The following is a 19,577-nucleotide window of genomic DNA, read 5'->3' as shown; positions in this document are numbered from 1 at the left end:
ATTACGATGTATAATAAGATACGTACGTCGATTGCGCGATCCAAGTAAATTACGCCTGTGTTTTGATCGATGCGGAAGTAATTCGAGTCCTGCGGCATTCTGGGTGACAGATCGTATTGTATGGCACTGTTTATACCGTCGTCGATATCTGTGGCCGATATTCGCATCACTTCGCTTTTGGACAGTAAGTCTTGAGGTACAGATTCAACGTAGTTCTTGAAAATAAAATAAGAATAATATAAACAACTGCACATAAGCCATGACTGTTACTCGCTTAAAATCAGCGAATTGCAGATAAAAAAAATTATAAAATATTATAAAACTAAAATAACATGCGGCATGCATTTAAAACGATTTTACAAGTTTTTCTATAAAATGAAAAGTAGCAATATAAAAAAAAAAAAAAAAAAAAAAAAATGAGAAATTGAAGATCAAAACGATGTCAAAATTGTTCTTAAAAAAAAAAAAAAAAAAAAACATATTGAATATCGTACAGATAAATATTATAACACAAGTCCGTCTGAACGGAATCCATGCAAAGAAAAATAAAACACGACGAATATTAATATTATTTTCGGCGGGTTGCATGCAGAAACACACGTTGTACCTTGTAGTTGAATCCTCGATAGACCTGGATTCGATGTATTGTATAATACAAGTTATAAATAAAGATAGTTAAAATAGTAGAAATAAAAATGTTATTATATCGTATTAGTGAATCATTTGTATGCAATAAAGATGCAGTTAGCGGACTGCATCCGGATGGTATTAATACAGATGCGTATACGGTTAGCGGTTGCAATGAGGGACGAGCGGACGCGGACGGTTGTTAATTTGTTATGTTTATCGTACCGATTACCGCATCACCTCTTGCACAATTACGGGAATGTATACAACCGCACGATATCATATCATTTTATATGAATAATTAACTCACCACTTTGTCAAAAACTGGCGAGTTGTCGTTCTCATCCTGGATGGTCACTTTGATAGTGCACACATCGTCCAGATGCGGTTTTCCGTTATCTGTGGCCCTCACCGACAGATACACTTCTTTTTCGCGGGTAGGTTCATCTCGGTCGAACATCTGTGAAAAACAAACAGCAAAGAGGTATTTAGATTACGAGCCTGCTCGTTGATAACATAATACTAATCTATCTCGCAACAGACGATCGTAGCGATTTTATTGTTTTAAAGAACTATTTTTTTAAGACAACCAAAAACAATATTAATAATACTTACGCGTGCGTTTGTTTAAAATAATTTGTATTTAATAATTATCAATTATCATAATATTTCATTAAGACATATAAGACGTATCCCACATTAAATTTAAAATCGATTTAAAATTGATTAATAATTTTCAAATTCTCTTTACAAAATTAGTTTAACTAAAATAAATAACTATCTAAGTCTATAAGTCTATAATATCTATAAGTCTTCAGTCCTCACATATTCTTGTCCTCTTCTTACAGATTTCCAGAACAGGAGTGTCAACTACATGTGGACTAATGTGAATGTATAAAGATTAGTTGCAATGAAAATTGAAGTTTAAAAATTAAAAAATTAACCATTTCTTTCCCCATCTATCTTACTCCAAATAACCGTCGATAATACACCACCAACTTTCTGTATATATGTACATAATAATAACGTTATACTTACGTGTCGGGTGGTGATCTCTCCGGTCTGTGCGTCAATGGAAAACTTTGGACGTTCGCCGGGCGCGCTGACAAATGTGTACGTGATTGTACCTCCATTGTCCGGTGGGTCCTTGTCGAACGCTTTGACCTGACAATGATAAGACAGGCACGTGTGAGATTTAATGGAGCGTAAAACGTACATTATTATTATTATCGTCGATATCATCATCATTATAGTTATCTGTTTTTACGGTCTACGCCGATTTTTGAAGATTATTATTACTATAATTCGCACAAATAATCATTATATAAGCAAAACTTATTGGGAAAGGTCCACCAAGCAATAATGTTACCTAATCGAAGTTATTTGGATATAATATATTATTATTATTATACATACATTCGATAGAGAAAATACTAAATATACATATGTATATTTTAATCCAGTGTATATTTTTCACGCTTTAAATGCAAGCTTGGGCGTACACGATTAAAAAAAAGTTTAAGTTAATTCTAATAACCTTTTAACCTAATTGATTTTTATCAACAATGCATATATTATAATAATAGGAAATTAATAATTTAATTAAAATTTTCCCTTGTTTTCATTAGCCAGTATTGTTTATTAAAAAATAAGTTATTTTGATACCAAAGAAAAAAAATTATTTGTACGGATTTATGAATTGTATAAACGTTTCACTCATTTCTATAATAAGAATTAAAACAAAATTAATTAAATTGAGAACATACTGAGTGCGACATTCACAGTAGTGATCAGTATAGTAATTACTAGAGACGATAATATTTTTTTTTTGTGTACGTACGCGTCAGCAGTTGTAGAAAGTTAATATAAAAATATAAAATGAAACCATCGAGAGCTTTATGCTTGTATAGACACCGCGCGATTAGTAGCGTAAAATAACGGTTAATGTATTGTAGATCAAATTATACTGTAGGATAGAACTTATAATATAGTGTGTATATTATGTATGAACCTAAAATATCATATTTTCCTAAGTCATATTTTCGTCCATATATGTATAATATAGGCGTATGTATATTGTCTAATTATATAATCGAATTGGATATTAACAGTCACACGGGGTTTTCACTGTATAGAGCTGACTTGATGCAAACGTACAACAATTGAGGTACGGTATAGTAATTCAATTTAACAACAATGATTATAATATGTTTACCCGCGATGTTGACCCACGAGCAGTTTTGAACCTTTTAAATACATTTGCCGCTGTAGTAGTGATAATATATAATAGCAGTGGTGTAGGTCGTAATGGCGGTTGTGTAGTAGTACCTAGTACCTATATAAACCACAACCGACGTTGCGAAATATTTTATAACCGTTTGTTTAATGTATAAATGGTAGACGCACAGTGTGTCTATTTAATTATTAACGTCGGATTGTTCTCTATTATTGACATAGCTAATCAATTTTTAATCCTATCATTTAATATTCTTATGTGTACCAACACACGAGTATGCACATACGTGTATAAATATATATGGTCCAAATTACGATTCGTTTTAATTATATATCGATAGACGAACAGTATTTATTTTTAGACTAATTTTCTGATCTGTATAAAACATCATATTATTAGTATTGTATATTATGTCTCGTTAATAATAGTAAGTAATTACTATATTGTTAACAATATCGATCTTATGTTTTCTTTATGTAGGTCTTATTGTTATTATAACAATGTTATATTCCAAGGCTGAAGTGGTAGTTCAACTAATTACCCGCTAGTTATTTATAAAAATTAATTTAGATTGTTGTGTCGTCAAATTAGTGATCTTTTAAAATTTTCGTTCGGCGTGAAAGGACGCCTGGCGGATATACAATTAATTGACCTCTCAAAAGTTTTGATTATTGTTTTAAAGCGTGTACATATAAAGTTTAAGAGAGTAATAACAGAAATATACAAAAACAAATTCTTTAACGGATTTTATTAATATTGCAGCTAAGTCTGTTTCGAAAAAATATTTATCTTTCATAAATAATGTCAAAATTTAAATAAGTACTTATGATAAATTAAAGAATAATGAATTATTGTTGAGACTAAGCGTTGGTTAAGTAGGAGAGTGGTATTCAAATTATTCATAGACGTTACATTCGCTGTATAAATAACTAGGTTTTTACATAATATATAAATTAATTTTCAATTTCCAAACATTAGATTAGACACGAGATAAGTGGGTGATAACTAATAAGTATTTTAGTGCGTTTTTACTAACAAGGTGTTATAAATTCAGGTTCATCAATATTGTAGATAATTTATTTCTGGTATTTCTCAATCTTATTCTTATCACCACGTTTTTATACATTTCTAAAATACAATATTATGACAACGCGGCGTATTAGATAGGCAATTTAGGTACACTACGATTGTATATTTTTATAGTAAGTTATTTTTTGTGTGTATTAATATTATACTACTAACACACAAAAAACATACTAAAAAACCAAAGATAGGTTTACTGAGAATCCAGTTTAGATCAGTGTCTAGATATAATAAGATACAATATACGAACAAAATTCGTTTCGTTATTGAGTATTGTACTTTTTTTTTATTTATCACAGTCATCATTATTACTTTTAAATACAGAATTAATTGAATAGTTATACTTCAATGATATATATATATATATATATATATATAATGCTATAGCATTAGCTGTATTTTAAATATTTGTCACATAATCATATAACAATTAATAATAATTTGTATTGGACTCTGTACGATAAATTATTATTATGCAGTTAGGATTCGATATTTATTTTTACAACGAATTTATATCTACGATGAACACGTCACGAAAATATCTAGGAAAGTTAATCGTTAATTAATTGTAATATAATGACTTTACAGCATATAACAATAAGGTTATTTCCTAAAGGTTTAACTGTTATATTTTGAGTAGAGTTATATAATAATTTACTCGCTAGATATGGCCTATATATTTATTATGTGATTGCGACGTCAATGATGGGTTACATACGACACGATCGTATTATATTTTATTATACATTCAAAAATTTCTGAGGTAAATATTTTATTCAGTACGGGTTTGTACTTTGCGTGTAGTTTTTGAAAATCGCAAACGTAGGACGTAAGTATAGTAAGAAGGCGGATTCAATATTATAATGTATAGGTTAGTCAGGTGAATCTGACGGGTATAATGTGTACATATAGGTAGTAAGTTAGCCAGTGCATGTCTGTGGATATAATAATACTATACTATTGATACAGGGATAATTTTATCAAATCACAACTTTTAAGCGAAGGGCTAATCAGTGGCCAGCAGTAATATATGACTTTAGTTAACATTTCAAATAAGCTATTTTAAATTTAATCGTCGTTTTGTGTTATGAATTACTAATGATTTTTCTATTCGTTGGTTAATGTTTGGTATGTCAAAGGTATGTTTGGTAGTGACAATGTTCACTGTTAATTTATTTGAATCAACATTTTTTCTTTCTTTCTTTCTTTTTTTTTTTTAATATTTTCGCCATTATTCAGCTCTACACTAATGTGAAAAAAATAAAACTTTAAACACCTATACTATATAATATATATGTATATATATGCTATATGCCCGACTAAAATTTGTATTATTTCATACAATGAAAAAATTCGTACAGTTGATTCGCTAAACAGCCAATTCTATAAATTATATCTGTTCAATTTTATTGTATTTTTATAAATAAACCAACAGAAAACGTCCATAATATTAAATATACTCACGGTGAAAACATAAGTGTTGGTCGGCTGTTCTTCCTTGACGCTAGGCTGGTAATTTAAACAGTTAGTAAATACTGGCTTGTGGTTGTCCTGTACCGTCAATCCAAGCTTTGGACCAGATCCTCTGTTGTCCTGGAACTGTAACACGAAAAATAAAATTATTATATTATAGATTTTCTGCACAGCAGATTAAACCGTTGTACAACAATACATATAGGCACGCGTTTAAACACGTAATTATATGTTTCCACACGCACCAGTGCACCACACCATAAGCATGTGCTTGTTTAGAACATTTACTGATATCAGTTACGCAGGCGAGTTTTTGAGTATTATGAAATACGTTGCGTGTAATCTCGGTATCTATTAACTATAGTCTATATCTACTTAGATATATATATAATCGGTCAAATCCATATACGTTCATAATGGCTCAATTTCACGCGTATAATACTAATATACATCATATTATAATAAAAAATAATGCATGATAATTAATATTATGTGAATAGTAGAAAAGGTGGTGAAAAATTAATAGAACGTGGGCGGCAGCAGCGTTAGGGAATAATAAGAGAGCGAAGCGAGTTGCTACAGGACTCAATAGAACACAAACGCTTTTATAGATCGATTATTATAATGATATGTCTGTTTCGAACCTTTAAACACTGATAGAAGGAAATTACATGTAATATAATACATATTTATTTTCCGACAGATGCAGACGAATCAACAAAAATCCTAGCGAACGCAGCAATTTTCGTCGAGTTGTAATTAAATATTCACTAATACCACTGTAAGAGTCAAGCTGTACAGCGAGATTAAAAGTAATAATAACGAATAAATAATAGTAGTGTCCCGAGGTGTGAATAAGAAGCGAAAAAAGTCTTCTAAAGCAATTAGTCATCTGTCGGGAAAGTCGGCGGAAAGAATATTAAAGCAACCGACTGTCTACTGATTTTAAACGATTTTTAATGAGTGTTTTTTTTTTTTTATTTAATACACTATTTATATATACCAAGTGCATTTTAAATGTACGACTTGGGCTTAAAAGGGATTTTAAGTCCTAAATGGAATTTTAATGGTTGACCGGTCTTTAAGAATTAATACAATAGACGAAAAATTATACACACAATAACCGCTTTCAATTAAAATTTTAAACCGCTATTATGATGTAGGTATAACTCTATTTATTTAATTACACCAAAAAGAAAATTACTATTATACCTATATTCTCTACATATTTTATATAATAATAAACAATTTGTGTACTAATTCAATTAAACGTTTTTTGTAACTTCGGATCTGTGTTATTTACCTAAATTCAAAAAAAAAATCGTACTAATATGGTTTAATAAAGTATTAATATTGCGATATGGACCATCCAACGATATTATATTATATAATACGACAATTAAGTTTGTCGACTGTTGTAACTAACCGGCAAACACTAAAAAATAATCAATAATTACTACGTCCGAGTTCACGATCAAATGTCATAGTCTAAAATGGTTTTGTTATGTTAGATCATATCTGGGAAATCGTATAGCATATTTTGTTGGAATTTTATTTCGTGACTAACATTAGATGTATCATATTATATAATATAATATCATATACCTAGTTTTCTTTTCTTGGTATATTGATTGTGAACGACAAATATCGTAACCCCCTCCTCACATACGTTGCACAATAAATAATGATAAAAAATTCCATCAGCAATGTTTACGCGACGGATATACTACGACATAATGTGTATATAGTATACAACAACAAAACTCCTGAGGAGATAGACATTTTGACAGGCTATAAAGCAGCTGATTAAACGAGTAATCCTTGAACCCGCGGAGTCGAACGTGCGCGCCGGAAAAGAACGTAACGAACTGGAACGAACCTCTGCCCGCTCGTATACATATTTATATATATATACATAGACACACGCCGAAACGGTGGGTGAACTACTCACTACTCAGCATCCGATCGATTCCGAATCTTTTTCGGTGAATGTTCTACAGACAATACATCATAAACAATAACATGAAATAACAAGTAGACTAGCTACTGCAAGAAAACGCCGTCTTTATCAATACATTATATTATATTATTGTTTCGACAATGTCCTCAACGCGCGTCGTAAAATATAAAATCTAAAAAGTCAAAGAGACGAACGTCCTTCGATGGCACTAAAATATTATCATCGTAAATCCTCTTATATAGGTATAAGTACGTAGGACGAATTAAATATTATTCAGAGGCTTTCTATGTCAAGAGTAATAATGATCTACCTGTAGCTCGTCTTATTATATTGTTATATTTAGTTTATCCATTGAATATATTTATATAATTATATACCTATCTTATCATTTTTGACTAAAATATTCTTAAAAAAAAAAAAAACACTAAGCTATTATTCGCGAGAAAAGACATCGCAAAAATGATTGTACACCGCCGTTATAATATGTAGACTTCGTAAAATTCTTCATTTTAAGGTACGCTATCTTCTGGACTTACGTACAATCGTATACGCTATAACCACGAAACCGGGTAGAACAATAATAATAGTAATTCAACACTGGTAACAGACATTAAGACAGCAAGATTATATTATATTATACTTCAAATGAAGCATCGTTAGCGTTAGGTCACAGGGATGTTGCATTTTTTGAGAGATTGATAAAAGCTATTTGAAAATTACTGCCTTTATAAATCATTAATTACCATCGTCACGAAAAACTGTAAAACCTAACCTTAGATTACAACATAATATTCTATAATATTATTGATTCATATTATAAAAATTTCTTAAAAATGTATGTTTTGCATTTATTTAACTGATAAACCGAGTGAAGGTGTTTTGTGCTATAGCCATATATATTGAAAAAAAATAAGTCTTGAAATCGTTATTCAAAATATAAAATATGATTTGACCACTTAAAACGTTATAAACATAGTCTACAATGCATCAAACTAAACTAAATTCTATAACACCGATAGTTATACCATATATACAGGTACAACACGGCAGTTTAGACGTTTTCCAAATGCCATGACACAGTTGTTTAAGTTTATAGATTACAAGGTATGCTGATGAAATGAGCAAAGTATACGAGCGCTAATGATACTTTTATTTAGATTCTTTCTATATACCGACAGTCGTATAATATCGACGACAACCGTTGTGCTTGATTCGATCGGGCGTCGACGACACAAAAGCAACAACATATTATATTAAAACAACAATTGGTAGGAAATACACGAGCGTACAAAAACATTGTTAAATCTATAATATACAGTACCATTAAAATAGTTTTATTATTATTCCATCATTCTCGCGAGTGCGCGCGCACATAACGCGCGTTGTTATTTATAATTATTTTAATTAAATCCGTCACCAAACAGATATACACGAAGGTATGTATTATTATTATGTATGGTGGCGTTGAAATTGTTACGTGTTATTATTTTGATTTGGTGAGCACATACATAAAAGGTGTATATAACGTACAACCACGACGGCATATATACATATAATATCAAAAGTGACACGCAATCCTCTGGGTAATTTTCGTAATTAATACGGTCATTTTGGGCTAGGTACTTGGGGCAAAAAAAAAAAAAAATTATAAAATGAACACACCACATCATATTGTGTATTATTATAAATTAAATAGGTACATACCTACATATTATTACATTGTACAGGGAGAAATTATATATATATAGAAAACGGTTTAGCCGGTCACGCGAAAAAAGAAAATACGTATATATACCTTTATGACTGTATACTGTACATGCGTGTTATGTATGCAGTAGATGGGCACTTCTGCTATCATTTGCAGAACATAGATTATCAACTACTATTTATTTATATATGAATATACTTTTTTTAATTCTAATTCCATGAACACGCCACTACAGCAGACGATATACGCGTGAAAAGTTTCGCCTTTCGCTCTCTCTTTCTATCACCCTATCTCTCCTCATTGCCATCTCTATAATTATATTATATCTATCTATATCTATGTGTCCACCACAAATCCTATTATGAACGTAAAACGATATCCGTAAAGCGTACCACAACGGTACTGGCGTGTAACATACGATACGCGCTTTGCTGTAAATCGAATGAGGGGAAAAAACTTCTGTTCGGCTCGTTCGGCACACCGTTGTCGTCCGTATATACAGCATTATACATAAGTATAATACTATCTTTGTCGTTGTATCATATTATACACAAAACAAACCCAAACAGAAATACGCACGCACGCTCGAATAATAAATATATATAATATACGCCCGTCTGTCGAGTAAAAAAAAAAAAAAAAATAATAATAATAAAAAAAAAAATGATATATTCGCACAACGGGTACTTGCGTCTTATATAGATATATATATATACGCACGCAATACTGTATTACACTACTCGAAATGCATTTTCACATAATAATACTAGTATATATTTTTACCAATGGAAATGTGTTGAATCGATGGCGGGCGAAGAGGCTGCGCCGCCTTGGCAATGTTTTTCAATTTAAAAAAGCCACGGTACACATAGTTTTATTATCGTACACTGAAACTATAATAATATACATAATATACTGCAGTAGATCGTTATACGCAAGGATAATATCGTCAAAATCGAAACAAATTTATACGAAGTAGTACGATTTTTTCGAACACATATATTATAACCAAATATCTGATACAGTCCCGCCACTCTCGTTGTTATGATATTTTGTTATAACGTCTGCTTTATATTTCCAATATACATATTTTTTTTTTATCGGTGACTAGCGTGTATTATAATCGGTCATGAATTTGCTAAGCTGTAATTTTTGAATCATAATTTAGTATGACAGCAGTCTGTACTCATAACTACAACGTAAACACGACAACAATAATGTATATTTGAGTATTTGTACCGATTTTTATAAGTACATTTTAATACTTCCTTGTATACTAAATTGTTTCTAAGTATCTTTATACGTATTATCGTTTCTTAGCACTTAGAGTATAGTATAGTATACATTCTTGGATTACAATAGAAATAATATGTATACATAGCATGTTTGATAAAAAATAGAATTCTACAAGGTCTGTTGTTTAGGAATGAAATCAAAATCCGTCTTTTGTTTTTGAACGGAATTAAACACTATTCAAAATATAATAATACATACATCATTGCTCGGTAAGTCATAACATCGCTAGTTAATTGATACGTAGCGTTTTACATGGGCGTAATAATAATAATGTAATATAGAGTGGAGGAATAGTACAATTATTTCAAAGGATAACAACATATTTTGTACGTTAGTTGGTATTAATGCATTATTTGTACATTAATAATTTGTCAAGGTATACACTTCTGAGATTTTAACTGAGATTTTCCGAACAATATATCAATTTATTTGAACGAAAATAATAACACTGTACTAATGATAAATAATAACTTTTAAATTTGCATAAATTACATTGTGCATCAAGTCCGAATTTGTCGTATGGAAATGTTAATTTTTCCTATCTACATTATAGTCGGCTTGGCGATAATCCAAACACACGATAAACAAAAATATTACGCATTGTTAATTTAGTAAGTAAGATATATGGTTATGGTTTTAGAAGAAGTAAACAGACAGTCGATATTGTTTTATATAAGTTATAGTATGTTGCCAAATTTTGAACAAGTTTAATTTCAACTCGGCATACGCGATGAGTACTATTATTTTATCGATGAAAATGAGCCTCTTATATTGTTAACATCGAATACAAATCAAAATGTAAGTTTAAAATTTTTTTTTTTTGAAAAATGATAAAGTTTAAATATCTGGAACGAGCACAAAACATCCGAGAAGACGTGAAGATAGTATAACATAATAATCTACTGAGAATTATATCAAATGCCCGAAATTAATCAACAATTGGCGCAATAAACGAATAACACGATGTATAATATATCTAAATGCACGTTTGTTGAACGAATTGAAATGTAAATTTATGATTAAAATGCCATATACCTACTATACGATGTGCGAAATTGTACAATTATATATTAATACTACCCACACACACAGCTGTCATAACAGAAAATTGTGAGGTTTTGAGTTTCTAGATGTCACGGGTTGTATTATAATAACTTTTCCCAAAACTTATTCTCGCCGCTATTGCTTCTAACATATGCTATATATATATTTATTTGATTTCGATGTTAAAAGTAAAACGCAACAGATTCGTAAACTTACCGGATTCGTGGTGTATTCATTAGATATGTATGGTTCTGCGAGTGGCGTCTTGTCCAACAGATGTCTTTGGTGTCTTAGTCTTGCGCTCCACAAGTTATTGGCCGGAACTATACCTGTAGACAGACACAAAATCGAAACGTACATGAGTATAATGTAATATGTAAGTAGGTAATAGTAACGATATAATATTATGTTCAATGGACGTCGGTAAAACGCAGTGAGACGCATTAGTTGTAATATATCATACGGAAGCGCAACACGTTTATAAACCGATATAGTGGTATTATAAAATAATATATTATAGCAACACAAGGAAATTTTTAAAGGAAAATATGAAAAAAAAAATAACTGTGGAACAACCTGACCTCACCTAAATATACGTAGACTACACGTTTAAATGCGCTTATAAAAAAAAATTTTTCCGGTTTAATTAATAATATATTGTATGATCGATAATCATCATGAATCATGATATTATTATATTATGGATATACATGTCGTAATACATGCACTGGCTGTACACATACATAGGCGAATAGATGATTAATCGTCAACGCAAAAAGTATGTTTCACCACTAAATTCTCATAATGCCGTTATAGGCTATACGTATACAATTACAGTTAGATATTATAAATACAGCATACTATACACGTATAAATAGAGCTGGGGTCGTGTGTCCCTTTTCCGAGTATTGAACACGGAGAGACCTCCACTGCGGTGGCTTGATGTAGGCTTACAATACTATAATACATTGAATTAAACGAAATTATATACGGGCGGCAGAAAACGGTCAGGAACGTGCAATCGTCCACGTCCCGTCACCACTGCTTACATACATAAATTCGAACACTCGCTGATGGCACACAACAGAAATACAGAACGCGTATGCTTGTACCGTTTTACTGAATAATATTATATAACTGTAGACGTACGCTAAAAACACCATATATATATATATATTATTTTTATTTTTTTGCAGGACAGAGGTTATGCACCAAGAGGTTTTACATCCACATAAGTAAAAAAGTATACCTCCCTCAACCTCTAACGACAGTAAATACTAAATAGTATAAACATCTGATGCGACAAACGATAAAAATAGCATTGCGGTGTATGATTATGATGCGTACCTACCAAATTACCAAAACAATTTAAAGGGACGTGGTGTCCGTATGTGATGTCTTCGTTTTATAACTAACTTATGAAGTCCTAACTTTAAAATAATCTATTTTTACTGTTAGTTTTTTATAGTTAAACGAGTAGATTATAAAAACCAAAACATTTGATAATACTATCAAGTCCCGCGTAGATTTTTGTTTGTTTTGATATTTTAATTTTTAAAGATGACTTTATGAGCATTCTAACATTTCCAATAAATTGCAAAACGGATTATTCTGACAAATTTCAGTATGTTAAATTTTAATAACCCTATACTTTAAACGCTGCGTCTATTATTCTGTAGTGGTCTATAGTGTTAACTAAGCCGTAGTAAGGCGAATACAACACATGCGGGTACGATGTTCTCTTTTAACAGGACGTGTCGTAATATTTAGAGCTCTGTAAATGGCCTTGGAAAATATACGTCACGCCCTTTAGTCATACAAAGACACTGGCAGATTCTTTCTTGCTAGTAGCGATTTTGAGTAGGTACTTATAGTAAAATCCTAAATTGGACGTATATACCACCGAAACAACATAAGTCGTCCAACGTTACAGAGGTATTATAACTATAATAGGTATGTAAAATAATCCAAACGATAATATAGTCAATATATAAAATACGTAATTACGTAGAATTAATAAAATATAAGTATTATTAATGTCATTTTCCCAAGCTTTTGGTGTTCCAGATGATTTATTAATAACGCATAATTTTCGTTAAAAACTCATGATATAATATGTGCAAAATAATTTCATATTATAGAAATTATAAGCTTCGTAGTGTCATGCCTGAGTGTCAATATCGTTCTTATATTATCTGCTCTGCGTAATAATTAAGTTTTTTTCTGACAGTGGAATCGAATTTGTTTTGAAATTGAAAAACTGACATTAACAGTTCATAAATTTAATTTAAATTAATTAAATTCCGAACAATAGTCATTATAGTGTTAGCTTATCTATTTAGCTATTTTATAAAATCGTTAAGACGCTTGTATATACTATAGTCTTTCTCAGATTATATACCTAATAGTAATCAAACAAAATAGTAAAAATTTCTTTGAGCAAAATAAAATAAATAAAGGGCTCTTATTACTACTTGAACCCGAATGAAAATGTCAAATCTAGTATTATAAGCAGGTCCGTTTTTCAAGTCTCGTTGTGACCCTATAAAAATACGATACTATAAAAAGCAAAACAGCTACAATAAAAATTAAAAATGAATTAATTTAAATTCACGATAGTTAGGTACATGCTAGTATATTATACAGAATGTAGGCAGTATCCTAGTTAAAAAATTTTCAACTTTCCGTTTTTCAAAATTAATAAATGTGAACTTCTATTCATTCAATCATGTATTGCAGAGTAAAAATGTTTGCGCGAAATTTGGACTTTAAAAATAACGAGCCAGAAAAAAATACTTTCACGGTAGATTTGACATTATTAACTTGCCTATGTTATTAATTATTACACTACTAACAGTACAAACACTTACCTACTTACTGGCATTGTAACGGGGGGGGGGGGGGGTTGAAAACGAAATAATTAAAAAAAATACCCCTAGGCCTTTGACGTCACATTCCACGAAGCAAGAGCGAGTTGTCAACGAGCATCTTGTCAACAAAATATTTCGTTCCATAGCAATATACTACTACACTTACTACGATAAAATAATTAATTGTAGTCGAATTTATTATAATTTTATTAGTAGTTATTTACGATGCACATCGTACACGGTACTGTAATAATAACGTGTATATAACTTTATTGTGCTTTTTCGCCTACATGCAGCATTATATTATATTACAGTACAGTTACCGACCGACTGTTCAATACGACCTGCTGCAGTCCTCGAAAGGGTGTGTAATATTATGAGGAGTTGTGTAGGTGGGGTTGAGGTAAAGGTGACGGTAAGTCTACCGCTAATAATAATTGCTTTTTGTTTCGGGCCAAATGGTTAAACTATTACAGCGTATTCTGAGCATGGTGTAATAATCGAATCTTTCATATTCTACACAATTTTTTTTTTTTACATGTACCTACATATAAAACGCACGTAAAGTTGATCATATACTAAAAGTGTTCAAATACAACTATACAATATTTAAAAAATTCAGGTAGTTTTAAGTACTTTTATTTATCTACCACTTATATATAATGTTAATTATATGATGATAGCTGTACAATTGTAGGTGCCTGAAAAATTACAAACAATAATGCGAATTGTTCTACAATATTATATACATACGCATAATAGAATTCCGAATTCAAAAATAAAATTATCCTTATGTATTGTGAAAAAAATGATCAATAGACACCTGGAAATATGAAAAGCGTATATGAACAGTAATTAAAATTATTATTTCTTATAAAACATTAATATCCTTATTCCTTACACAATAATTTTAAACATTTACAATAATTCAAGCGAATGAAATTAATCAACAACTAACTTAAAATAGAATAGAAAAAACTCCGTTAAAACAAAATTTGCATTTATTGTAAATCAAATATTTTCAAAAAAAATATTGTTATTATTTTAGTGAGAATTTAAAGAAAAATAAGCACTTAAGTTTTTCTTAGGACAAGATAATATAATAATCGTTATACGTCGATACGGAAACATTGGGAGTAACAACGCATAACAAGTGTACATCGAATCTCTAAAAAGCTCGGGGTTTGACGACAGAATTAGTTAAAAATAGGTATATAAATAAAAACTATATTTAACATAATTATGCAACCTGATATTCTATACTTAAGCAAAAAATATATTATACAAAGTGAGGGAAAAGGGAAATAAAATAATTTTTGTTGATTTTCAATTACCTAGCATACTGTACCGTGTACCTAATTAGTAATTTTACTTAGGTTTAGGTTGGTGTACTATACTGCTAAATGGATAAATTATTCTTGTATAATTTATTATCTTAACTTTGTTATTAAAAATAAAAATTGATTTACAGTCAACATAGAAATGAAACGTTTTTTCTTGAAAACATAACTTTACCGGCGTACCATCGTTAAATTATAATTGTCGAAATGCAATTTTCAAAGTTGAATACATATAACACAATATGCGTGTAGCTAAATCAGTATTAGGATATTGTTACGAGTATTGAACATGTATAATATTAAATAATACATATATTCATAAATCATAATAAACGTACGAGATGATGAAATAGTTTCGTCATGATATTGTGAGTTTAACATACTACACACAATATGCATAATATTATAATAAAATAAATGTTTAAAAAATAAATAATATCACATACTACTAAGTGAATACACTTTAATCATGTCGTCCATAAAGGTGTGATCTCTGATCACGACCGTCTATATGCATAAGCGTGTATTATTATATATAAAAATAAAATATAGGTATGGAGTAAAATTCGCTGCACAATAATGATATATACACTTATTGATATTCCGTTCGTGTTCGGTGCAGAATCATAATGATTGTCAAGGCGGTATATTATATTATAATATTATTCTGCACGACGACATATAATAACGATTACAGGAGTGCGTGGACTTTGGAGGAAAACTGGCGTTTCCCTCGGACTATACATCGTGGAAAATGTAAATGTATATAGTATAGGTATAAATTATATTTAATCCTTGAGACCGTTCATTCTGACTCGGGTGGTTTCACTGCAAAACTCTACTTGTAAAATCAAGTTATATATAGTAGTTTGAAGTGTGTGAATCGTGTGGTCCATGATAGGTTAGGTTAAAAGGCAACTGTGAAACGTACAAAGCCAAAAACTATCATCCATCCACCCAACACAATACGTAGTATATTATTATATTATGTACACAATTATCATATGAAAATCGAACAAAATATCTGCAGTAATAACTTTTCTTAAACGCATTCATAGATAATATATTAATATATAAGTACTAATGTGAGGTATGATTGAATTAGATACTACAATTTATAAGTTCTATTAAATTTACAAAAAAAAAAAAATCAATTAATTGATAATAATATTCAATACATAATATGCTTCATTAGTTTAATTTTAATATTCAAGTGTTAGTGTTGGAAATTTAGATAATTGACAACGGTATAGTTTATTAAATATCATTAAGTGGTAATAAATTATCTTATTATAATAAGATAGAGATTTTAGTGGGCAGCACAATTATTCTACTCGAAATTCGAGAGTCGAGAGTCACAGGAAAACAAAAAAAAAACAAATCTTATTTTATATTCGTATTATATTATATATATATCAATGCAATTACTTTAAACTGTAAATTATAAAAATGTATAAACATTTGTAACATATTTATCGTTCCTAATAATTTTAAACCAGCCAATATTTATAATTATCAATAATAAGAATTAAGCCGACTATGTAAGATAACATATTTCTCAATGGCCAATGTCATCTTAAGTATTTTTTATTATTAAAAAAAAATTAAAATACTTTCAATCATTTTGACGGAATTTTATCCGTAACCGTCACTATAAAACATCTGTACATACACGCGTAAAAGTATTAGAGTTATTATATATCCAAAGAAAAATACAAAAATTGTTATATTGACAGTGCGAGTGAGAGAATATTGAAATACCAATATTTACAAGCAGAGTGTTTAAAAGTTTAACAAACGATTTGAACGTAAAACGAGAAATAGAATACATAGGTATAAGGATGATACCATTGAATTATTATTATTATTTCAATAAAATGCTTGCGCACACAAGCTAGCATTTTTTCGCCTTTATAATATCGAATACACAGCAGGCAGATAACAAAACCAATACAACTGTTAAACAAACAAAATTACTAACAAAAAAAAAAAAAAAGATCAGTCATGATTGCAGAATATAGAAGAAACACCTTGTTACAACAGTGATTATAATTATAATAAAAAAAGCAGTCATTTTTTGTTCATATTACGTACAGAAATGTAAATATCTATTTATGTAAATAAAAAGATAGTGCGCGTACTGTTATCTGTTTTGCTGGTACAATATCGTGTATCACGGAGAATCAAACAAGCGAATATACAGAGTGATTTTAAGAACTTACCCTTTTTTTATAAACCTATACCTATAACAAATTTATTGGACATTTTATTTTTGGAATTTTTAAGTTTATAAGAGAACCATGTTTTCAAATGAGTATAGATACGAGTTATAATTTATAAATTAAAGCATACAAATACATTATTAGAATAACAGTCATTAATAGTTTTATTTAAAATAAATAAAATATTTATTCAAGTATTTAAAAAAAAAAAATCTCCTTTTTATAAATTATATAATTTGCATAAATATATTTTAGTCACTATTTATATATAACTTTAAAATCATCAAAACCCCTTGATATCCTTTTCCCAACAATTTTAGTAGTTTAGAAACTACTGGCGTTGAATCTCGATTACAAAACTTGCCAACGGTCAACTACTCGATTTTAATATCATGATGGGTGCACATCACGCGTCGAATAACGAGAAATATTCACCAAACATTAATGATTTCATATATTTGTAGGAAGTTGGGTTAGACATTTATTAGATACCATTTTTAATAATATATTATGCATAATACAAAAAATATATAATGTTATATTATGTAAATAATAGTGGCCCGGGTTTAGGCAATGGCTGCACTCATACAAGCTGTGTAAAAAAAAAAAAAAAAAAGACCGACAAAATCAAAACGAAGCGCATAACCTGTAAACTGTAGTCAGGTACATGGTTACTCGAGGATTCTCGTCACAGACGTTCCTCTGACATTCACACGGGTCGCGTATTATTACGTGTCCTATATTATTTACGGTACGGCAAATCCAGGACGGGCGCGCGTTTGTTTAATGTGCGTAACAATTAGGTAAATTGGCGGAAAAACGCTCAGGCACGTCACGTTGTTATAAAGAGCGCATGCATGTATTATATCCAAACGACTCGCATACTTCCCTGTGCATTACACTAGGAATCGGATTAAACGTTAAAATATATATAAACAATTTTTTTCATATCGAGAGAGGTATATTTAAGTCCATGAAAGTGTGAAAGAAAAAAGAGAAAAATACAGAGTCGACAAGATTAGACACTTCATATAATATATTATATCATTTCTTCCTATATATTTAGTGTAGTGTGATATTCTATAGCTCATGGCAATCGAAAAACGATTACAGTTGGTCACCAAGATTTCTTCATTGCGTTCAGAAAAACTATTGATAAAATCGAAAAATTACCTCTTCAAAGTATCGTCCGAACACGATTTCCGATGGTTAAACGCGTGGAGTGAAACTTCTGTATACCTACAGTAATTCTTCTACCAGAAAAGTGTTCGGATAAAAAAAACCATCATAGTAAAATCAATACACTGCAATCCTAGCTAAAGGAATCTATAAAACATCATACATCGACGGGCTTAATATTTAATATTTGTACGTCGTCGTAGACTTACATATCGTATTATACCGTAACTTACAGTAGGTACCTATACGTATACAATATTTTGTAACCAATGATAACGAAATATTGCTGTATTTTTTTTTTATTTGCACTTGCAAGCACGGCATCTGTCGTAAATCTTCTTGGCGTCTCCACCCGGCGAATTGAATCGCTTAAACTATTTTATTTTTGCTGCCACGCCACGGTCCACAGAAAAGTTTATAAAAGTTTAAAGTCATTAAAAAAAGAAGAGAATATAGTACCTACCCCGTATATATGGTGAAAGTAGTATATAATAATTATCGGCGTTTCGCTGAAAGTCTGATGAAAAATTCAACGAGTT

General features: G+C 30.1%; 1 protein-coding gene across 2 annotated transcripts in view; it reads right to left on the bottom strand.

Moving 5' to 3' along the window:
• The window catches only part of LOC114129843 (DE-cadherin), an 88,545-nt gene that overhangs the window by 10,431 nt on the left and 58,537 nt on the right, over window positions 1-19,577 (bottom strand). The window contains exons 2-7 of one of the 2 annotated variants that reach the window (XM_027994688.2): window positions 11,644-11,756; window positions 5,411-5,545; window positions 1,666-1,791; window positions 938-1,087; window positions 608-631; window positions 27-215 (exon numbers count right to left, since the gene is read on the bottom strand). In XM_027994688.2, coding sequence (XP_027850489.2) covers window positions 27-215; window positions 608-631; window positions 938-1,087; window positions 1,666-1,791; window positions 5,411-5,545; window positions 11,644-11,756 — 737 coding nt within the window. The remainder of the gene's footprint in view (window positions 1-26; window positions 216-607; window positions 632-937; window positions 1,088-1,665; window positions 1,792-5,410; window positions 5,546-11,643; window positions 11,757-19,577) is intronic. The other variant, XM_027994689.2, reaches the window with a different exon arrangement.

Source organism: Aphis gossypii, chromosome 1 (assembly GCF_020184175.1).
Source record: "Aphis gossypii isolate Hap1 chromosome 1, ASM2018417v2, whole genome shotgun sequence".
NCBI lineage: Eukaryota > Metazoa > Arthropoda > Insecta > Hemiptera > Aphididae > Aphis > Aphis gossypii.
Note: the sequence above shows the minus strand (reverse complement) of the source record. Positions and strands in the feature narration are given on the sequence as shown.